This window comes from Ursus arctos, unplaced genomic scaffold (assembly GCF_023065955.2).
Source record: "Ursus arctos isolate Adak ecotype North America unplaced genomic scaffold, UrsArc2.0 scaffold_21, whole genome shotgun sequence".
NCBI lineage: Eukaryota > Metazoa > Chordata > Mammalia > Carnivora > Ursidae > Ursus > Ursus arctos.
In genome coordinates this window covers 24,461,623-24,485,144 of record NW_026622886.1, presented here as the reverse complement: position 1 = coordinate 24,485,144, position 23,522 = coordinate 24,461,623, and the positions used below count along the sequence as shown (strand labels likewise).

At 36.1% G+C, this 23,522-nt stretch overlaps 3 protein-coding genes across 8 annotated transcripts in view; 1 reads left to right on the top strand and 2 right to left on the bottom strand.

The window, feature by feature from the left end:
- Positions 1–4,145, bottom strand: part of CUNH12orf50 (chromosome unknown C12orf50 homolog) — a 34,268-nt gene extending 30,123 nt beyond the window's left edge. Inside the window, exons 1-3 of one of the 2 annotated variants that reach the window (XM_026499619.3) lie at positions 4,092–4,145; positions 1,919–2,038; positions 1,445–1,565 (exon numbers count right to left, since the gene is read on the bottom strand). In XM_026499619.3, coding sequence (XP_026355404.3) covers positions 1,445–1,565; positions 1,919–2,038; positions 4,092–4,145 — 295 coding nt within the window. Of the gene's footprint in view, positions 1–1,444; positions 1,566–1,918; positions 2,039–4,091 lie in introns of those variants that run through there. The other variant, XM_026499620.2, reaches the window with a different exon arrangement.
- Positions 4,146–7,827: 3,682 nt separating this feature from the next.
- On the top strand, positions 7,828–20,897 carry RLIG1 (RNA 5'-phosphate and 3'-OH ligase 1). Of its 4 annotated transcripts, XR_003316600.4 has the most exons (8): positions 7,848–8,068; positions 11,267–11,384; positions 13,948–14,043; positions 14,973–15,089; positions 16,334–16,531; positions 17,536–17,705; positions 18,742–18,871; positions 18,989–19,075. XR_003316600.4 is itself a non-coding variant. In XM_026499940.3 (7 exons), the coding sequence occupies exons 1-7, from the start codon at positions 7,979–7,981 to the stop codon at positions 19,175–19,177; spliced, it is 978 nt and encodes a 325-aa protein (XP_026355725.1). In that variant the 5' UTR covers positions 7,828–7,978; the 3' UTR covers positions 19,178–20,897. The 4 variants fall into 4 exon arrangements, 3 of the variants coding, with proteins under 3 accessions (XP_026355725.1, XP_057172250.1, XP_057172249.1); XM_026499940.3 differs by lacking the exon at positions 18,742–18,871 and having other exon boundaries at positions 7,828–8,068; positions 18,989–20,897; XM_057316267.1 differs by having other exon boundaries at positions 7,832–8,068; positions 18,742–20,897.
- CEP290 (centrosomal protein 290) overlaps positions 19,333–23,522 on the bottom strand; it is an 81,125-nt gene continuing 76,935 nt past the window's right edge. For both annotated transcript variants that reach the window (XM_026499938.4, XM_057316263.1), the window contains 2 exons: positions 21,092–21,171; positions 19,333–20,150 (listed from right to left, as the gene is read on the bottom strand). In XM_026499938.4, the coding sequence (XP_026355723.2) occupies positions 19,920–20,150; positions 21,092–21,171 (311 nt within the window). In that variant the 3' untranslated portion in view covers positions 19,333–19,919. The remainder of the gene's footprint in view (positions 20,151–21,091; positions 21,172–23,522) is intronic.

Here is a 23,522-nt window from a genome sequence, read left to right as displayed (position 1 = left end):
GCTTATTCCAAGTGTGAGGCTCAGCCTTGATACCTATTGAAGAAATTAAGACTTCCAGAAAAGCCAGAAGTCATTTTTGACCACCAGATTCTATGTCTAAAAAGTAGAGTAATAAAAAAATATATCCCTACAGAACTTAGCCCAGGGTAGTCTAACAATGGGGAGCCATTGTTATACAGACATTCTACCCTTCTTTTGCACAGAGGTGCAGTCTGTTTTCCTCTATTCCTCTATTCCTGAAAGAACTAGTTTGAAAGATAGTTAATTTTATCATAGACCATTAGGAAGCAAACTATTAACAGGATGTAAGGAATTTAGTACAACGTTCCTGGTGAAATAAAATTACACTCTATGTAAACCAATGAAGCCAAGTTGATCATTTAGTAGGTGCAATCACTTTCACTAGTGGGTCCCCAGTACTTTCAGTAGTCATCCATCCATCCCACATCCATGTCTATTCATCCAATTTTCCTCCGCATTTGTGCTCTAGAAACTGTGGAGAGCATTGGTAAAGAAACTAGTTATGCTCTCCATCCTCATTGATGTTTACAGTCTAGTGAGGAAGAGAATCATTGATCAAGGTATTGTATATGTGATGAATACCATGAGGTCAGAGTTTTCCAGAAGAACTTAACAAGGGGACCTAATTTTTGCCATTTGTCAAAGGATCATCTGAAGCCAATTTTTCAGATCCGAAAGGATTGATATCCTGTAAGCTCATTTCTAGAATAATTCCATTGTGAGAAATATGAAGGCCATAGCAGAAGAGTGGTATAGCTACAGCACCAGGGAAACCTGACAGTCCCAACCTCCTAAACAAGCTTCTTGCCACTCACTGTTTTAGGGTATGGCGTCCTCTGTATCCCCTTCCCAGGAGCTCGGACGAGCTTCACCACAAAGTAGCATCTCAGTGTCATCTAGGAGACTGAATTGTGCTACAGCTTTTGCAGCAATGCGGTTGCATTTTCCCCACAATTAAAGCTTAGAAAGAGCCACATATTAGCTGCTCTTCTAGAAGCTGAAGTGTGCAGCTCAGAGCATGCCCTGGCTCTTCCTTACCTATAAGATCAGTTTCTGCACATTCACAGGGAGCAACAGTGAGGCATGACCTCTAAGCTTGGCTCCAGTTGTACGATGCTTTGCTGAGACACAATTTCCTTCTACCCAGTGAGGTGAGTAGCCGTTTCACGTTCAGATGAATAAAGTCCACTTTTGATATGCACAGAGCAAGTGTAACTTGCTCTTTGTTCACTTCATCTTGTTAGCTACTTGATGGCTCATTCTAAGCTTTATCTTATGATTCTTAATAGAATCATCCCAAATCATCCATTGGCTATTAAACCATAGTCATTTTGCCATGCTTTATTTAGTGTATATTCTATGCTGCTACTCCAAAACCACATTATAATATTGTATGTCTGTGTTACTTAAAAAATATACTCACTGCTACTTGGTGGCAAAAATAATCCATTGATATTGCGAGGTTTGCTGTGATAAAAGATACAACTGATCTTCACACAACCAAGAGGTTGAGTTTCCCAGAAGCATGAAATGCTGCAGTTTTGCTAGACAAAGGAGGTGGGGGAAATGTAATGATTAGATACCATATTCAAAATAAATACAATGTGCTACAACACAACACAATGTGACAAAACGATCCCAATTACTGATTTAGGGTCACGTGTGTTTCCTGAGTTTCAGTATTTCTAAACTCTGCTATTTGAAAGATACAATAGATATTTCTAAAATATACTCCACCATTTTTATAAGACTTTAAGTTGAGTAGCATGCAAAATGCCTAAAATTATGTAGTAGAAGAAAGAATCATTTTTTTCTCTATTGTGTTGTAAGAGTACATATTTCAGTTTTACTGAAGGGAGATGATTTTAACAAACGTGATGATGGTCAGTAATTCTACCTGCATTTCCATGTGTCTAAATCTGCAAAGTGGATCTAAACATTTTCCCTCTCTCCATAATGAGCACACAGTGTCACTGCCAAGGGCCTCTTCGCAGTGTCGGAATCGGCACTGGGAACCCTGTAAGAAAAAAGTAAACAGTATAGAAAATTCAACATACTAGTGTTAGTGTTCAACAACAGTAGGTTGCTAATTAATTAAGGAAAATATGACTAGATCAAATGAGAATCACAAAAAAATACTACAAAATAAGGTCATAAGTCTAAGTTTTAGCAAATTTGTCTAATTTTAGTGAGAGACTGACAATATAATCTAACAATTAAATAGTACAACATACCACAAGTCACTGATAAAATGCTACTTTTTGTTATCAGTTAATCCATATGATTCACTAAGAATAAATATATGACACCACTGATACTCTTAATCATAATCCAGAGATGGAACAATTTAATTTCTCTTTCTGGAAAAAGCCAGTTTTTTTGTTTTGTTTTGTTTTGTTTTGTTTTAAGAATCACAAGCCATATTCAAATGGTGGAGATCTGTATTAATCAATCCTTATTAGATAATGTTTTTTTAGTCTATTGGAGTTAGTTAAGTGTGTTTTTATAGGGAAAGTGAATAGAGCTTAAACTTTATATTATTGTGGAATTTTAAGTGATTAACACATTATGCTACATTAAATATATATCCTTTATGCCCTTGGTCACCAAGATAAACAATTGTGCCAATACATACAAACATACCTATACCAACAAAAGCAGATGTGGATTATTTTAATGGGCTGCTATTACTTTTTCTTTTTTTTTTTTTTTTATTCTATGTCTTTTACACATAGGCTTACACTTGGAAAAACCGCAGGCCATTGTCTGACAGAGAGGTGCATGACATACAATAAAAATATTCCATGAAGTTCTGTCTTTTGACGCATGTTCCATGTTTTTTTCTTATTTTTTCTCACCCTTTTTTTCCTGTCTTCACAATTTCCCCCCTTTAAAGGTGGATCTGTGGATCTTATAAGAGAGGGACAGGGCTAGATAAACCAGTACTTGAACTCCTGGTTCCATTATTTGTCCATTGTTACAAAGTTAATACATTCCTCACCCTCTCTGTGCTTCAGTTTCCTCATCTGTGAAGAGAGAATAAAATGCCCCCCTCACAGATTGTAAAAATTATGTGAGGAAGGTATCGTAGTTGCTGTTGTTGTTGTTATTTATTCATTTAATTATTTATTGAGAATTTTCCACCCATCGATCACAGTGCTAGGTACTTGGGGATACAGCAGTGAAACAGACAAAACTCTCTGCACACAAGGAATATAAATTCTATTATTATTTATCATCTCTAGGTTTAATCATAAGGGGACAGGCAAATGAGTAATGGGTATTATATGAAACTGATAAGTTATTGAACACTACATCTGAAACTAATGATAAAATAAGTTGATTAACTGAATTAAAAAAAAAAAGTGGATTGAATTTGTATGGTCAAAGAGGTTGACTCCATTCAGGCTTCCTAGCAGAGATAAAACACTTTAAATCAGACACATTGTGTCTTTCATTCAGGCATGAGCATGAAGCTCCAAGTTTCTACATTTATTTGGTTTCTACATTTATTTGTAAACCAAATGGATATGATTGGATATGGAAGGATATGAAACCAATGGATAATGAAACCATTAATCCTAATCTCTTTAATATCCTTTTCCCATTTACCTTATAAACTTGAATTCATATTTGGCTAATTTGTTTATAATACTCCTTTTCCTTTTTCCATGTTATCAAATATTTGCCGCTAGATTGTTGATGGGAAAATTCAGTAACTGGGTTAATGAATTTCACATAGGGAATCAATTAGATTTATTAAACTAAATTTGATAGTGAGCTGAATTTAACTTTTTGAATTAACACATTGGAATCACATTAACTGTAACAATATGATATATCATATAATGTTTCAATATGTTTGAAACTATATTGTAATTTTAATGTCCTCAGAGAAATTCAATATGTCAAAAATATATGATAAGCTTTTACTTCAGATTTTAAATATGTAAAGTATTTTGTAGGAAAATAGTAAATTTTGACTCAGCAATACAAATTATCGCCCTATCTTCCTTCATTCTACTAAAAAGCTTAAGCATGTGAAGTACCGTAAATTGTACAATATTTACCTTTATGCATGTGGAATTAAAAAAGAAATAGCAGTCATTCCCAACTTCTGCCATTTTCAACTCTCTTGCTGCTAATCCAATGTTTTTTAAAATAAGAATTGCAGGAATGCAAATATAAGAACTATCAGTGTGTAAGGGGGAAAAAGAATTTCTTTTCCACAGTCTTTCAGGCTATCAGTAGTATTCCTTTAAAACTGACCTCCTGTTGACAGTATATTACACAATAGATAATTCTTAAAGAAATTTAAATTAGAAGATACCTTCTCTAGCTTTGCAGAAATGTTGAAAGTGGTTGCTAGTAAGCACACAAACTCAAACTTCCAGAATTTTCCTCATTGTTACCTAATCCATTGTTTGCTCATCATAAATGACCTCACACGTAACTGTAGGCTAGCCTACCTTCGTGAATTCTGTATAGTATTTCTCTTCCTCAATTCTAGTATATTAACCAAATAGGCTAGAAAAAATAAAATATTTTATCTTTTAATGTTCTGATTGACTCTGGGACATAAGCTAGTTCATAATTTCATAATTAAAAAGTATTAAGTATTTCACAAGTAAATAGCTGTTTTCTAAACTCTCATTTCTATATATGGTTTGGAAACAAAACTAAAAATTTTTAGTAGGTAAATATACTATCTATACTCCAAGATAATAAATAAAATTATTTAAATATATACTCACTGCTCTCCATTGAATTGGGAAAAAAATCATTCAGATTGTGTTATTTTAGTAGGTACCTGAAAATAATTGGACTATTTATTCATCTTGTAGCTATAGTCCACTCATTTTTCATCCATCATAAAAGGAGGAATAGCTTCTTCCTATAGCAGAAAGGTCCAGAGTGTCTATAAATTTTGAGAATTTGTTGAAGACAAAGTGAAGCACTCTGATTCCCAGAATGAGATGTTTCAATCAGCAGTTACTGAGGTCTTTCTTCATCTTAGTATCCTTACTAAAAGAACTAAAACCTAGCGGAAATTAATAAAATTATTCATAAGAGGTGACTTAGAAGATGCCATAGAAATGACAGATTATAGTAGATCAAAATGTATTTTTAAAATGCAATGTACTTTGAATTGGAAATTAACAAGATAAAGGCATATGGATTCTCACTTTAGTTAAGTAAAACAGACTAATTGGTATGAACTTTCTGAATAATTTAAGGTAAAAATCTAGGAAGTAAAATAAGGAACTAAAATGTAGAAAAGAGTTGTTCGCCTATAACTTTAAATAAGAGAAAAAGTAAAAAGAAATAGGCAATATTAAAAGTTAATGAAGAAGTAGAGAATAAAAATTTGGCGAAACCCTTGAAAATATTAGCAAAGATAGATATATATATCTTTATATATATAAACTTAATATCTTGCCTTCTGTTTTGCCCTACCTTCTAACTCTAGAACAGTAAGGTACTCATTTTAAGCACATAGGTTGCTGAGAAAGGCACCTCTAAGAAATATCTTTAAGTGGTCTTTGCCTCCAGGTAAACTCCCTCTCTGCCTCCAGGTAAACTCCCTCTCTGCCTATGGGCTTTTGGCTGCATGGATTATTTCCAAATACTGTTACCAAACACCATTATTGCATGATTACATGTAACATCATGATTAAAGCATTGTGAGAATCCCTGTTTTACATTAGGGAAAGGATGAAAAAGTGTTTTTACCTTTTGGAGTATGTTGGGACAATTACATTCCGTTAGACACAGAAAAAACAGGTAAAACCAAAATGGGGATTTCTTTCTTTCTTTCTTTCTTTCTTTCTTTCTTTCTTTCTTTCTTTCTTGTCATTGCAAAGAACGGTAAATAGATTTGTACATTTTGGTAGTCTTTAGAATGCCTGGAGCCTTAATTTCTTCTTTCTCTTTTTTTAAACAAAACTCTATTTTCTTTTTTTTTTTCTTCCCCTCACCCCTTTTCTTATTCACTTCTTTCCTGTTGTGAAATGCATTCTAGTCTTTCAGGAAAAGCTATGACCATATTCATGAAGATTTGTACTCCCTGTAATGAAGAACAATGGGAAATTTGCCTCCAAGCTGGGAGTAGGCCCGAGAATTCTGTAAGTATTTTGGGTTGGCCAATGTAGACTCACACTGAGTGTCTTTCATCTTTGATGCATGCTAGAATACTAACACATCAGTCAGAGAAGAAAGTATTTCTTCCAGTTTGTAATCCAATTATACCACTTGAAGTACAGGGGCCGGTAGTAACTCCTTGCTGGCTCTTCAGGTTTATGACAATCAGGCAAAGCTGCTGGCTGCTACCCATTAGAATAGGAACCCCGTTTGTAACTGTGAATTGGACCTGTGGCTCTCCCCTGACTTGGACTCTTTTGTCTCAGCCAAAGGCTTTGCTCCAGGCACTGATGAAATCAAAGCACTGGAAATGGAGTGCTTCCTGAGGAATGGTTAGCCTTGCTACTACTATTCAGACAGCAAGTAGAATGTTTTAGAAGATGACCCCTTTTCAGAAATGACAGAATGTTGGACCTAGAAGATTCTGTGGCAGTTTGGGAAATGGCAGTTGATAGTTGTGAGGGTTATTTAATTGTTGTTCCCTTGAGACCCATGAAACAAGCTGCTTGTTGGGATTCCTCTGGAGGAACAGAAAATCATTGGTGCTTGACTATAAAATACTAAGTGTCTGGTCCCCATAGCTCACAGCCAGCATCAGGTGTTCTATTCCCCCTGTCCCTCTTAAAAAAAAAAAAAATGTTTTTCTTTTTTGTCCTTTTTGTGTTTTCCTAGGAGAAGATAAGCAGAAAAAGTAAATGAAATGGCCAATCCTTCTTTTCCTCTCTGAATCCAGCAATCAAAAAACAGTGCATATTTTAAGGGATGTTTATTCTTTGGAAACCCTCTTATGTATAGATACCTTTTCCAAGGGATAAGTCAGGAAACCCTGGACTCTATGGTACTTGCCGGTAACACAGTTACAGAAATGAGACTTGGGCCTTGTTGAAGCACATAAAAATGGCAGTAGTCAGAACTCCCCTGCTGAGACTACAAGCCTCAAAAAAATAAAAAGGCTACCATTACTAAATATTTAATATTTTATTCAATCATTGACCATCTTCTCACTTACCCTCCAATATTCTTTTAAGCAATAAGTCAAAGCTGTTGCTTGACTAGCTCTGCAGTTGATTGACTCCCAGCAACTCAAGCCATTTGAACTCTGTTGAAGCTCATATTTAAGATAAATGAGATTCCTATGAAAAAAATTAAGATTGAAATCCGGTTTTAGATTAGTCTAAGGCTAAATTTTGCACTCAGCAAAGATCAGAACCAATTTCGACCATATTATGCGGCACAATGAGGTGTAATCCAAACAGTATTACTATTGTGTGTTTGTGTCCCAGGTGTTTTAACTGTAGCGTTTTCTAGCACTCTTCCTGGGAAATCCGTTTTCATTAGGCTTTGAGAGGTCTCTGAGTATTTCTAAATTTCTACAGGAATTTGTTAAAGAAAATAGACAATTAACTTTCACCACAGTGGTGTTAAATCGCTATCTGAAATAATTCATTACTTATAACTTGGTATTCTTTAATTTTCATAAATATCATCGGTTATTAAGTGTGGGTAAGCACACACAACCCAGAAACGGATTTCTTGTCTCATGGTCATCACAACTCGGACTAACGCTCGCGGGAGTGCAAATGGGGGTACCTCGGCTCCCACACTACAATTCCCAGAAGGCGCCGCGGTCAGGAGGCCGCTTCTGCGCGTGCGTCCCCGCCCCGCACTTAGTGTTGGAAGACGTGGGAACGCTGCCGCCTTGCCTGGGCGGGCAGTGTTTGTGGTTTGAGCTGCGAGTGTGACTGTTGGGGCGCTTTCCTGGCCGGGGCGCTGTTTGGAAGCGTGGTCTGCATTCGCACTGCCTGTTGGGCCCACCATGAGGCGCCTAGGTTCGGTGCAGCGGAAAATGCCGTGTGTGTTTGTGACGGAGGTGAAAGAGGAGCCCTCCAGCAAAAGGGAGCATCAGGTACCGAGGAGTGCGGGGCCCGTGGAGCGGCGACGCAGGGCTTCGGGGCTCGTTAGAGCCCCCCTGCAGGCCGGGAACTTTTTGCAGGTTTCGCTGGGGAGGTCTAGGGTAGGGGTCTCTTGCTCCCTGAGCTCCAGGTTCTTGTACCTCCTTAGTTGCAAGGGAAGGAATCTTTGAGAGAATATTTCTACTAAAGCGATTCAAACTTGCTGTCGCATGGAAATTGAAAACCCACATCTTAAGTGATAGCCCTTTTTTCTACCACCTTTTTTTGGGGGGGAAGACCCCTTAAATATTAACATAATCACCGCAGTCCAAACTTCACCTCTTTGCAAGAGTGTGGTGACAAAGTGGAGATTTTAGAAGAGTTGCTTTAACAGTTTTAAACAGGGAACCGGTGGTGTTGACAAGTAGCCTAATTAGGTCACTAAAGATCAGACCTCACGTATTGTTACCAGTAGTTACCTGCTTGATTCTAACTTTGGTGTTCCCACCTCTGGTGTTTCTCAGCACCGGGTGTTAGTCGAGAAGGACTTTGGTAAATACTGGTGAATGATTAATAACCTATATCAGGGTCATTCTTTCATGTGTAGCAAAGCCCTTGATACCAGAATCCCCAGGTATTCAGTGCTTCCAACTCATCATAAAAAATTCTTCATGTGCATTTGGCATAGGCCCCCACTCCCCTTACATCATTTGCATTGGCAGTCGCCTTGTTTTCTAGACTAAAAGACCTTTAAGGTGGAGACCGCCCTGTTATATATCTAGTACCAGTTTATAGGACCTGACCTGTAGTAGGCACTGGATAAATAGTTGTTGAGTTAAAGAATGAACCCTGGAGTACTTTCATGCTAATTTTCCATTCCCCTTGACCCTTTTAGCTTTATTTACTTTTTAAAAAAATTTTATATTTATTTATAAGATTTATTTATTTATTTATTTTAGAGAGAGAGAGCACACGCAGGGGTAGGAGCAGAGGGAGAGAATCTTCAAGCAGACTCCTCACTAAGCTGGAGCCTGTCTTTGGGCTCAATCCCAGCACCCATGGGATCATGACCTGAGCCGAAACCAAGAGTGGGTCACTCAGTGGACTGAGCCAGCCAGGCGCCCCTCACCTCGACACATTTTACTTTATAGCGTAACATTTCTAGTGCCACCACTGTTACAGTCTTAATAGTTTGTGTGCTGCTTACTGCACTGCCTGATTGTTCTTTCCTGCCACCAGAATGATGATGATCATGTTCTTTACTGGTCAAACCCCCACAGTTAAAACTAACTGTCCATAGCAGTAGTTGACAAGCTTTTATTTTTTTAGCCATAACAAACCTAATATGAAATATTGACATCCCAAATAGTGGTTCCCTTTATCTGTGATTATCAACTTTGTGTGTTGGTGGGAGTGGGTAGTTTGTAAAAGTACCTTCCACCAGGAAAAATAAGCCCCTGCTCAGGTCCCTCTGCAGTTAAGATTTGCTTACAGTATTATTTATCGCATTCAAATCCTTAACTGTAAGTCAAGGCTTCCCATTAATCAGGCCCCATCTACTCTTGATGTGCCTGTAGGACCCACCATGAGGGGCCTGGGCTCAGTGCAGCAGAAAATGCCATGTATGTTTATGACGGAGTTGCCTTCTTAAAGTGACATCTCTGTTTGAACAAAGTCTGTTTCATCCTGTGAACATACCAGGCACAGTCCTGTCTTTATTTTTGCTTAGGCTGTGCAACTCTGCCTGGATTACTTCCACAATTTTTAATTTTTTCAAATCAGATCTTCTCTATGAAACTTTTGATTGTCTTAGTTATCCCAGTGATCTCTGTCCAGAAATTGGAGGACCGCTCAGTTGATACTCACTTTTACTTTTTAAACACACATGCTTTGTTTTTCCAGATGTAGTTTAAACTCTTTGTGTACCCCTTGGTATCTTACATCGTCTTTTGAACATGTTGATGGCAAAGAATGGTAGAAAGTTGATTCTTAAGGAATATTTGGAGCTCATCAAGAGCTCCATGGAGCAGGGAGGCTCCTGGGTGGCTCAGTTGGTTCAGCGTCTGCCTTCTGCGTCTGCCCCGAGTTCCCCAGGGCGGAGGCTGGGAATCAAGCCCTGTATCCGGCTCCCTGCTCTGTGGGGAGTCTGCTTCTCCCTGTGCCATTCACCCTGCTCTTGTGCTCTCTCTTTAATAAATAAATTAAAAAAAAAAAAAAAAAGCTCCATGGGCAGTGTAATGTCCTCCCTTGGGATCTTTGGTAAATTTGAATACACACCAACATTGCTATTAGGCCAAGCCTTCACTGCTCTACCACCACGGGTTAAACTGATGTCCTCTGATATTAATTGCAGGAGTTAGTGATAAATCAGCAATCATTATTTTATCTTGAAAGCACTGAATCAGTAACAGAATGGTGCTAATTTTGTAAGTCTACCTGAATCAGAAAACCCAGAAACAGTACTTCCATTTATTAGGTTTAAACCTGTACACACCAGTATTGTGCAGTGCTTTTCACAATAAGATGAGTGTTACTTCAGATAATTCACACTATAAAACGGTGGCATAAGTCTTTCTCAAAAATAAAAATTACAGATAAAAATTGGTAGGAATTGCAGAAACTCTCTTTTTCTCCATTCTTGATGGTCTTGGCTTCTCTTCCTGACAGTAGAAGAACCATGAATTATGCAGTTTACTACTGCTAAAGCTGAAAGACTCCCCATTTGTTTTTCTCCTTAACATTTATGATACTTAACATTGATGTATGTATTATTTTGTTACTGTTGTCTCGCTCATTAAAATGAAAGTTCCACCACAGACAGGTCCTTTTTTGTTAATCTCTATTTCCTAGTGTCAAGGACGAGGATTAACCCATAGAAGGCATTTAGCAAGTAATTGTCAAGTAAATGATTGAACACACTGTGCTACGGAGACCTTGCTGCATAGGACTTGGTTCCTAATGTCAGCTCATGGTGGGTAAAGAAACGTGAATAATTACAAATAAGTGTGGGAAAACAGGTATTGCTGTGATAGCATAGAAGGGAGGGGGTAACTCATGAGAACTTGATGGAAGAAATATTTTTTAATTGTCTTGAAGAGTACAGGAGATTGTACTTTAGAAATAGTGAAATTAAGAACATTCCAGGTGAGAATATGTGTGAAAGTGTAGAGGCTGTTTATCTTAAACCAATTTTCTTTCTCTCTTTTTTTCAGCCATTTAAAGTTTTGGCAACTGAAACTCTAAGTCACCAGGCATTAGATGCAGATATATACAGTGCAATTCCAACAGAAAAAGTGGATGGAACATGTTGTTATATTACTACCTACAAAGGTAAAATAAAACTATATGCTACAAATATTACTTGATGACTTTACAAACTATATATATATCTGAAGTAGGGCATTTACCCTTCATAAACCCTTGGCAACATAAGTATAAGAGCAAAATGATAAAGTCCCAGTTGTTATACTTATTTATTATATCATTGTATCTTTCTGGGGGGGGGGGGAACAAAGGAAGGTAATTAACATTTACTTAATACTCAATAAAGGCAGGTCATATGATAAATGCTTTTTTATACATGTTATCTCTAATTTGCATACTAAGCCTCTCCATTTCACAGATAAGGAAACTGAGCCTCAGAGAACTTAAATAATTTGTCCAAGACCATATAATAAATGAATGACTGAACTGGGAATAGAACCTGTGTTTGATCTTAAAACTTGCCCTTATTTTACTGATTCCAGTACTGACTCCATAGTTTTTATTACTATTGGACATATCTCTAATTTATTTCAATTTAATGTACTTTAAGAGTTAGAAACTAAAACAGAAATTGTCAGTTAAGGGAAAAAAAGGCATTGAAAAGAGAGAAATAATCTTAATTATTTCCTTTTACCTCTTAATTCCAGCAAGAGAAACAGAACAGTTAAATAAATGCAAATTAGACATATTCCTGGTATCAGGAAATCTTTTCTGAAATGCATTTTTTCGATTTTGAATTGTGATCAACATACACTTAACATAATTTACCATCTTAACCATTTTTGAGTGTATAGTTCATTGTTGTGCTCCTATCACCACCGTCTATCTCCAGAACTCTTCATCCTGCAAATTGAAACTCAGTACCCATTAAATAATTCACCATTCCCCCTTGACAACCATATTCTACTTTGTCTCTGTTTGGCTTACTAGATACCTCATATATGTGGAGTCATACGGTATTTTCTTTTTATGATAAGCTTATTTCATTGAGCATAGTGTCCTCAGCATTCATCCATGTTGTAGTACCTACAAAATTCCCCTCCCTCTTATGAGTAACAGTTCATTGTGTGCATATACCGCATTATGTTTGTTGTACAAACCACATAACTTTCTGTCTTTACCACATAGTTTTATGTACGTACCATTCATCCATCAGTGTACACTGGGCTACTTCCACCTTTTGGCTGTTGTGAGCAGTGCTTCTATGAGCATGGTGAACGAATATCTCCTGGAGGCCCTGCGTTCAGTTCTTTGGTGTATATATCCAGAAGTGGAATTGTTGGATCATACAGTAATTCTATTTTTAATTTTTTGAGGAACTGCCATACTATTTTCCACAGCAGCTACATGATTTACATTCCCACCAGCAGTGCACAAGGGTTCCAGTTTCCCCACATCCTCACCGACACTTCTAATTCTGTTTGAGGATAGCCATTTTAATGGGTATGAGTATAATGAATTTCTGTGCTTACTAGTAAAAAGAACAAAAGATCCATTCATATAATTTTAATCTGAATATAATTTTAATCTGGTCCTTCATATTATTTATTGGGATAGTTAATAAGTAATACAGAATGTCTGAATCAGTAATTTTTAAATCTCATATATTTGAAGAAACGAAAAGATTTTTCAGGCTTTTATATTTATATTAAGAAACTTAAATGTGCATCATTATGTGTGATCATATATGATAGTGGCAGATAAACATGATTGGATTGCTGAAGAAAACTTACAGGATCCAAAGTGACAGTGCTTGCAAATCCACAGTTTATTACAGGTAATGGATACACAGTATTAGGGCATTAAACGTAAGGATGTACATTGCAGCAAGGGGTCTGGTGAGTCCAGGTGAAAGTGCCTGTTGTTACCCCCTCTTACCGCTCCTCACTCCTCCCAGCCCCCAAGGTCCTGGCAGGACACACTTTGTCACATCAGGAACCACTGATGTATGCAGGGAATACCTTGGAAACAGAATCCAAAATGGAGTGTCAACTAGGGATTTTTATATTCTGCTGGTCACGGAGACACCTTCCTGCTAAGTAACAAGCCTCAACAGCAGAGCCCTCCAGGAGTCTCACTGAGACCAGGTATAAGACTTGTTAGTCTCACTGTTGTCGATAAAGAATGTAGGCACACCGCCCTAAAACTTTGGAGATCCGTGATGACAGATCGTCACTAATAATCACTTGACCAGGGATCAGAGCCATGCAGAATAGCTCAGCCTAATTTCCACATTTTTGGGAACTAACCCTTACAGCACACAGTCATGATTCAGGAAAAGTGTGACTACAATTATCTGGGTATGTTTCCATTTAGTATAGAGGTAGCTTCAGTTTCTCACAAATGCTCATTGCCAATAAAATATGGCTGTGGAATGTCCTTATGAAAGGGTCACATATTTACTTTTTATCTCTTCCTCATCATTCTTTAACTAGAGACTTAAGTCTTTTTACAGCATCAAGTACTGCTGGGTAAGATGTGTCTGTTAGAATGTGTCTTCTAGGGTTGCTGCTTTTAGGGAGGATGACCCTAATATTTATTGAAAAAACTTCATACTGAAATGTCTTTCAAGATAAGTTTTATTGTTTGCTTCTTAAACTTTTCTTTTGCCTTATATTATTTTTTTTAGGTCAGCCATACCTTTGGGCTCGGCTAGATAGAAAACCTAACAAATTAGCTGAGAAAAGGTTTAAAAATTTTCTACATTCAAAACAAAACTCAAAAGGTTAGTGGGCCTTTTCCTTTTTTTTTTTTTTTTAGCTTTTTATGATTTAAATAACCTGCAATTTTTGACTTATTTCTTGCTGTGGTGGTATTTTTATACATTATATCCTCCTTACAGTTTAAGTACGTAGGGGAAAGAATATTATAATTGAGTATCTTTGTATGTAAAAGAATATTCCTGAAAAATATTTTAAATCGTTTTCCTAACATTTTTATAACTCATTAGAGTATGTTGATTTTATTAAAACATGAATTACTACATATATCTTGTAATGAGCAACACATTTTGGTTTTGATGCCTAAGACATATACGTAATTATATAAATCAGGCACAAAAATATCAAAGGATTATCAATATGTTTAAACATTAAAATATATCTAAATATTATATAAGCAGATATATACATTAATCACTGTATGACCACTCATTCATATATATATTTATGTATTTGTATTTATAGTGCATTAAAAATTCATCATGAATCTACACATACTGGAACATTGGCTACTTTAGACCTTTATCCACTATTTACAGAGTGGTGGGTTAAAAATTGAAAAATTTCTTTTAAAAATTTTTATTTATTTATTTGACAGTGAGCACAAGCAGGGGGAGTGGAAGGGAGAGGGAGAAGCAGGCTCCCTGCCGAGCAAAGCACCCGATGTGGGACTCAATCCCAGGACCCTGGGATTATGACCTGAGCTGAAGGCAGATGCATAACTGACACTACCACCCAGGTGCCCCCAAAATTGAAAATTTAAAGTGCCAGTACCCTAACCCTGAGAAGTGCAGTCACATCATGGTGATAATGGAGAAAAATTATATAATACCTGATATTATGGGGCTTATTATTAGCTGTTCCCACTTTGAATTTGTTCATCTTTTATATTTTTTAAAGTATCACCACATATAAAATTATTTAACTCTTTTAGAATTTTTTTGGAATGTTGAGGAGGACTTCAAACCTGTTCCAGAGTGCTGGATACCAGCGAAGGAAACAGAACAATTAAACGGGAATCCAATGCCTGATGAAAATGGACACATTCCTGGTATAGCGAAAACTTTTCTAAAATGCATAAGTAGTTTTTCTGGGAATGGAAATTTTTTGTAAAAGTGTGCTGAGTAGAAAGATACCCCAGATTAAGGTTCAGTTCAGCAGGCGTGTTTTGAGTACCTGTAATGTGCAGAGTACTTTTAGGTTCTAGTAATACAAAAATGAAGATTCGAACCTTACCCTCCATGATCTTTTAGACACTAGGGGAAATCCACCAATACTATGATTTAAGAACTAAAAGGAAAGTATACAAAGGGTATAGTCAGAGAAAAGAGGAAGAATTCTCACGAGCCTGTGATAATTAGAGGAGGCTTCTGAGTGGAGAGGACATCTGAAGCTTAAGAACCCAGAAATTAGCTGGCAAGGAAGAGGGAAACTCCCATGAAGAGGAGTGCTACGGAGGCGTGGGAATTTTATGTGACACCACTTCTTCGGGTGCATGACATTGGAGGACATTATAAAAGTTGAGGCTGGAGATGTGGAATGGGCTCAGATCTTAAAGGGGTTTATATTCTATTTAGAGGAGTTTGAAGTTCATCCTGAAGATGATTATTAAGCAGGGGTATGACAGAACTAAATTTAAAGTTTTGAAGCGAGATTATGATAAAAGTTTCCCTGGAGACTAAAGGACCAGAAAAGAGGTTATTACAGTTACCTCATATTGAAGGTCAAAAATATGATGGTCACAGTGGCATATATGTCCTAGTTTTTGTTTGTTTGATAATTGTCCACATGAGGGAGCCTATTCTGGTAGCAGAAGTTAGGAGAAGGAAGAGTAATAACCTTCAATACATGTGGAATTAATACAGTGTTTAGCAGATACTGCAACAATACAATAAATTGTGGAACACTTATTGCATAGGTCTGTTGTCCCCGAAACTGGAGAGACAGTAGAGAGAAAACTTAAAAAAAAAAAAAAAAGGTAAAAAGTTTTTAATGCTGTGTTTTAGAATGGCATTCAATTCTTACTGAAAATTTTCTAGAAAGGAACACTGAGTGTGCGATAGTGAACTGTCAAGCAGGTTAATTCCTCAACAGAATAAAAAATAACCTTATGATTCAAAGAATGACTAGGATTAAAAAAGTAGTAAAACTGCTAACACTTCCACTGATTAAAAAAAAAATCTGTGTGTGATTAACATCCAGAAAACATGGAAAATTTATAACAAAAATAAAAATTGCTTCAAGTCTCAATCCAAAGAAAAGCAATGTCATGACAGTTTTTTCTTTACATGATAGGCTGGGTACCAGTGGAGAAAAACAACAAGCAGTATTGCTGGCATTCCTCTGTAGTTAATTACGAATTCGAAGTTGCCCTGGTACTGAAGCATCATCCTGATGATCCTGGGCTTCTGGAAATTAGTGCAGTGCCACTCTCAGATCTCCTAGAACAAACACTAGAGCTTATAGGAACAAATATTAATGGAAACCCATATGGTGAGTGAAGCCTTTTTCCTCTTCAGTCACAGTAACTGTATAAAGAGAGCTTCCTAGGTTCAACTTAAAACACATAAAGAAATGACTAAGTTGAGCTAAATAGCTTCCTAGAATTATAGCCATTTCTGTTTATGTCCATGGAGAAATTTATGCATGACTAACCATTTTATTATTCCAGAAAGTTGCTGGTAGCCTCTCATTCTTTCATGTAATATTATAGAACTATGTGTGAAAGGGAAATCAAGTGTAACTTTTCATTGCTTTTTAAAATTTAGGTGAAATGAGTTGAATGAAAATCCTGTGTTTTTCATGGCTAGGTAATCAGTTTAGCATTAATTAACAGCTAAGAGTAAATTAAGAGTTGACCGTGAATCGAGTATCACAATCTGTAGTACGGTGAATTAAGTACAAGTCCAGAGGGCACTGTGGAGGACATTGTTGACAGGAGGATGGCTGCAGACCCAAGGACATTAAAGCTGGAATAGCAAAGTCCAAATAGGGATCGGAAGCAGTCTGATTGGCAGGTGGAAAGAAGGTACGATAGTAATTATACAAGTTATCGGAGATACGGAGTGGCTGTTTGGCAAACATTGAATGATAGCTGAACTTGGCTAGTGGTATAGACCAGGGGTTGGCAGACTTTCTCTGTACAAGTCCAGATAGTAAATATTTAGGTTTTGTAGGCCATAAACAGTACTTAAAAGAATGGGTAGAGCTGCGTTCCATTGAAACTACAAAAATGGGCATCTGGTTGGATTTAGCCCATGGGTCATAGTTGGTGACCCTTGGTGTAGATTGTATGAAGGTGAAATTTATATTTAATGGGATGAAGTGGCAGTTTCGAATGAGATCGCTTATAGTATATCTCTCTTCTAGGAAACCAACTATACTTTTTGGTAAATTTAGTGCTAAATGTTTTAAAAGCCTTTTTTTATTTGGAGAAGTAAATTTTCTCAATTCTTTTTGAAACCTTTGTATGGCTAATGGAGATTTTTAACATTTAGGGTTAGGAAGCAAGAAGCATCCATTACATCTTCTTATACCACATGGGGCATTTCAAATCAGAAATCTACCTACCTTGAAGCACAGTGATCTGTTATCCTGGTTTGAAGGTTGCAGAGAGGGTAAAATTGAAGGAATAGTATGGCATTGCAACGATGGCTGTTTAATCAAGGTAATGACAGAAAATAGCTTGCGGGATAATGTCTTACTTCCTAAAACGAGGTAGAAGTGGCACTAGAATATTCTGTATAGATTGCAGTAATTCTAATGTGTTGTAAAGAAATGTAATTTCCTCATCTCACAGGCCACCATTCTTTATACAATAGTGTTTCCCAATGTGTATTCATTCTCTGGGGCAGTGGTTTCCCTAGATGTGCTTCAGAATTAAAGTGATGAAAATGTCTGGAAAAACTGCATATTACATACTCCCTTCTTGGAAATTGATGTTGCAAATGAATGGCCTCTGAGATAATCCATACCAACTTAGTTTAACTCAGCATTTCCCAAACTTACTTGATTATAAAATTTGAGTTAAAGGTGCCAAGGTAACAGTTAATATTTACAGAATGAATTTTTATACTTTGTGCCCTTTCTGTCTGTTGTACTTGTCTATTTGATTTCTCACATTACTTCTGAAATTAGTAATGTTCAGAACTGGACCTAGTCATATCCACCCCCTGACTCCCAACAATTGAAAAACTGAGATGCCATTTTTAACCCCTCTCTCCATTACTTCATAGGTACGATTATTTCTTAAAGATTGTGATCTGCTGAATCTATACTTCTCCCCAGCCAGTTGGCAGTTAATTTTCATTTTAATTGAAGCCAAGATTTATGCTTGACCTAGTTTATCACCATCCTAAATGTTATCTTTCAGTCTTATCCCTGTTCTGTCCATTCTTTACAGTAATTGAAAATGTTTTTTGCTGCATAAAACTGCTTAGTGACATTAAGATTACTCATGATCTGACCCTTGCGTCACTTCCCGGAACTGCTGTACACCCCCATCTGCCAGATATGCCCACACTGTGTATGTTCTAACCATACTTACATAATTGCAATCAGAGCAAAAAGCACCGTTCTATTACACGATATTTAGAACGCCTCCCCACCCATATTTTTTAATGGGCTTGCTTCTGTATTCAGCAACACAGACTGTTCATTAAATTTTTGTGGAGCTCCTGAATATGTTCCTGGCATGTTTCCAGGTGCTGGAAATACAGAATCAACAAAACAATGTCTCTGCCTTCATGAAGCTCACATTCTAATGGGGAAGAGAGACAATAACAAGTAAATATGTAATATGTCAGGAGGAGAACAGCTATGAAAAAACAAAGGGTAAGATAAAGTGGAACCTTAAATAGTGCTTGGCAGATGGTAGGCATTAAAAATAAATACTTACAAATGAATGAAGATAAAAAAGTTTAAAGCTAATACCCTTTTTTCTCTTTTCAGGTTCATCGCCATCATCTTGGTTTATGCTGGCCAATTCCAGATACTTACATGAATTCAAAACCAGTTATTATCAACATGAACCTGAACAAGTATGACCATGCCTTTGATACTAAGTGTTTGTTTAGTCTTTTTTCCAAAATAGATAATCAGAAATTTGGTAGACTCAAAGATATAATACTTGATGTATAAACTAGAAATGCAATTAAGAATCAGCTTTATTGTTATCTTTGAATCTTGAATATTCTGCCATATGTGGAAGGTAAAAAAAATCTGAAGGTTCCATATCTAATAGAGCAATATGTCTTCTAGCATATGAAGAAATCAATTTCCCAGTTGCAAAGGTCTGTATTCAAAATTTTATTTAAAACCAGCAAATGAATTTCAGCCACTAGACTTAAAAATGTAATAATAAGCTCCCTACCTTGTACAAAGGTTGGATTCTGTCTACCTTAAAGACTGCAATTAAACCAACAATTCTGGATCATTAACTTTAAAAATTAAATATCTCAAGATAAATTTTTTCTAAAACTTAACAAAATATATGGCTGTGACCTCATAACATGTTTATATACATGTACATATATATAAAACTAGAGTCTTAACACATATAAATAAGTATATATAAAACCCCAATTTTAAATGTTAAAGTTATTAAAGCTCACCCACATACTCTTTAAAAAACTTAAGCGTTGTGTATACAGAAATTCATCATAACTTATTTGTCATAACTTACTCTAAAAGTCATCAAAAATACACTTTTCTATTATGTTTAAAATTTCATATAATTTTATTTACTAAAACTTCAATTTAATAAAGGTACAGGGTATAAAGAAGGAAATCACGTAGGTCAGAGACCTGCTTGATTTCCAGATGGAGTTTTAACTTATAAAGTTAATAAACAGTTAAATAAAACTATAGGTATAGGTAGTCCTTAATAAATGGGGAGATCAGCAGGACTTTCCTCTTCATCTTCAAACTGTTCAGAAGCAGCAACAGGACTAGTTAATTCAACTCCACATTGTTCAGAAAGATTTTTTAACTTCTCTTCTAAGAGAATATTCTTTTTCACTTCTTCTTTATAATTATACTTCAGATCTTCAATTTCTTCAAAAAATGAAGGATCAAAGTTTTCCAGTTCTTTTTTCAGCTTTTTTATTTCCTCCTAATAGAAACATATGGTATCTTTGAAAGGTATGCAGGAATATAATATATTCTTTAGATTTGAACTAAAGAGACAATTATAAACACAGAATCCAAAGTAACCTGAATAATCTAATATACTTATATACTATGTAGGCAGAAATATTTTCTTAGAATTTTGTTAATAAGGTGTCATTGTACAGCTTAAGTAACTAACTTGTTAGCTGGCAAATCAAATTATTTGTTCTGTAAATTATGTCCTAGTTTTTGACTAAAATTTATCAGTTCTTAATGGGGGGGAGGGGATGGCATTTAATCTTTCTCCAAAAGCGTATCAGATACTCTCACTGAGTGTGTCAAAAGACTTGGATATTACCAACACAAGTTATTTTAGTTAACATTCCTTGGTTTAGGCTTCATTTATATTTTCTTTACAAATACCTATTATTTTTAAATTAATAATAGTCAACTGCTTATAAATATATTTAGAATTAGGAAAACTCTAGGACTTCTACTTGGCTAAGAGGCATCTGGTGAAGAGACAATTTGAACTTTAGAAAAGCTTGTGATCACTAGTTAATTCTTCAACTTATGCTCTTTTTTAAAGAGATAAAGCATGGCAGATATCTTTCTTTAATAAAGGGAGCTATTCCTGAAAAGGATTTCAAAAGGAAATAAACGACACTATTCCCAGTGTGACCCAAAACTTAGTATTAAAATAATGAGCTGTATTTGTGAGAATCTAAAAATAAATTTCGCTTTAGTCCTATTTGTTTGGTCTGTTTTTTGTAGCTCTCGTTTAATATTTTTAACACAGATGAATGTAATGAATTCTGCAATATCAAGGTTAAATGTAACCCCAGGAATTTTTAGGATACATGCTTAAAACTCAAAGTTGGTGTTCATAAAAGTTTTTAACAGTTTTCACAAAACATTTTTAATATTATAATTAGATAAAATTACCTTCAGGTGCTGCTTTTCTAAATCTGAGGTCTTGAGCTGTGTCTCTAAATCTTTTACCTTTTCCTTTAGTTGATCAGGATCTGCCAAGAAAGTTACAAAAATCAGATTCTGCTTTTCCCCACTCTGACAAAGGATTTGTTTTAGAGAATAAGTGGAAAACTTAAACTAAAGCCTAGAAAATAGGGCATTTTATGGCTGAAACACTTTCCAGACTGTGAATACTGTAATGCTACCTCTCTCAGGTATTATAATTCCACAGCAAGAGAAAAGGCATCTGCTGGGTATTGGAAGTGCAGAATCAGGTTAGTTTTTTTACATGGAAGAAATTATTTTCCAGAGAAAAATTCTAGAGCCAGGAAACACTGAAAGGACAACAAAAGAATTAAGTAGTCTGGTAAAGTAAGGGGCTACACCTATAGCTGCAAATGCTCCTGGTGCCCAACAGTACTGGCTATTCCGTGTAGGTCTGTAGGTCAGTACACATTTACTGCATAATTACTACATGAAAAACACATCAGGCAGGGTGGATAATACAAAGATGAATAAATCCTAATACTATGGTCAGATAATGTGAAGTACACAAATATAGCACAACGGTTTTAATTTACTGGATCCTTAACCACCCCCCTCACCTGGAGTTAACATTTTATTTTATAACGAGAATCAGTGGACAAGTGGGATTTTTTTATTTAATTGCCATCTTTGCTAGAAACATTTTCTTTATATTAAACACTTTGTAGCCATTGAAGGGTAACATTTTAAAAGTAATGCAAAAGTTTGAGAAAATAATGGGCAGCAAGACACATTGTGATGAATGAGGAAGGTTTCTATTCTATTAAGGTTCCCTTGATATGGTTCCTTAATTATAAGTTGGAGACAAGAAATATTTTCTTCATCCTTTCCTTTGGGAATAGTCAACAGAACCCATCTTCCTTTGGAAAGCAGAGCGAAATCTTAATTTTTGAAACCTCCCTCAGTTTTGTAGGAAGTGCTAACAGTTTTTTATAAATTTGTTTTTTAATCATTGTAATGCTATATTGAGTTGATTGTCTTAAAGGGATGCTATATGTTACACAGATTAGTAATCAACTAGTGCGGGAAAAGTGATTATTGTGTACAACACTTTCTGAAAGTTAGCTTAATGGTATTTGATTGCATGATTGAAATGGCAAATTCTATTTCAGAGGATTATACCAATTTATACCTGAACAGCCTTTGACTATTTCATACAGCTTTTTCAATATTCTACCACACAGTCTTGTTGCTACTTTGTATTTAAATAGTGCTTGAGAATTGCCAAGACAGTTTTAGTTTGATTTTGAACCTTGTAACAGTCTTTGTGAAATATGATAGGTATCCTTAATCTCCTTTAAATAGATGAAGAATACAGGGTTCTGAAATTCCCTCTCAGGAAACTGAGGTTTAGAAAGAAAGAACTTGTCAAATGTCAACAGCATCAACAGGTTTTTGGGAGTGTGCTATCTGGTACCCTGAGCTGGCTGCTGTAAGGGATACTGTTGAGAGATTTATGTGACTGTTTTATTAGTCACCAAGAGGTAGGTAAGGGAGTTTCCGTGGTCAAAAGCAGGGAATGGTGAGGGGCTTTGGAGTTCTACAGATTTAGGTTTCATCCTGCCTAGCTGTTGTGACCTTGTTACTTAACCTCTTTAAGGTGAAGATCATAGGTAAAATGGAGACAATAGTACTCAACAAACAGAACTTTAAAAGGTAAATTATAAAATGCTGGGGTCGGGGAGAGAAAAATTATAAAATGCTTGTAAAGCACTTAGCATAGTGTCTGGTACAACTCATACATGATAGCTTTAATACAAAGTAGCAACAGGAATATGTGGTAGGATACTGAAAAAGCTATATGAAAAACTCAGATTGCTCAGGTACAAATTGATATCATCCTTTGGACAGAATTTGCCATTTCCATCACACTATCAACTATACATAACAAATGATTCTTGCGGTTAACAAACAGTGATGTTCTCAAAAGTGAACATGAACAGTGGATTCGTGAGCACTGAACCATTCATTGCTCTCAGGGAAAACATATACATACTCATCTCACATACAGTATAATTTTAAATCCTGGAAATAACTCATCCTGGTAGATTCTATTTTCTTTATTTTATAAAAGAGAAAACAAAGTGTCAGGTGACTGTCCTGACGCCGCATTCATAAGTGTCAGAGTTTGGATTTAAACCTAGTCTGGCACCAGAACCAGAGCTTGCCCTGTGCTGCACTGCCTTGTACGGTCTCCATCCTCTGCTCATCCGTAGCAGAGAGCTGAAATAATGCAGAGCCTCACCTTGCTGGATCTCATCTGGAAAAAGGTGGGTCAGAACTTAAATTTTTTACTGCTGTTTGTATCTGCAAAAGCACCAGGAGTACTGGTTTTGGGGTTACAAGTAAATTTTAGTGA

Coding starts and splice junctions, on each gene's coding strand:
- RLIG1 (XM_026499940.3), top strand. CDS start 7,979: ATGAGGCGCCTAGGTTCGGTGCAGCGGAAAATGCCGTGTGTGTTTGTG. Junction 8,069..11,266: donor CCAGCAAAAGGGAGCATCAG/GTACCGAGGAGT, acceptor TCTTTTTTTCAG/CCATTTAAAGTTTTGGCAAC. Junction 16,532..17,535: donor TATTAATGGAAACCCATATG/GTGAGTGAAGCC, acceptor TTTAACATTTAG/GGTTAGGAAGCAAGAAGCAT.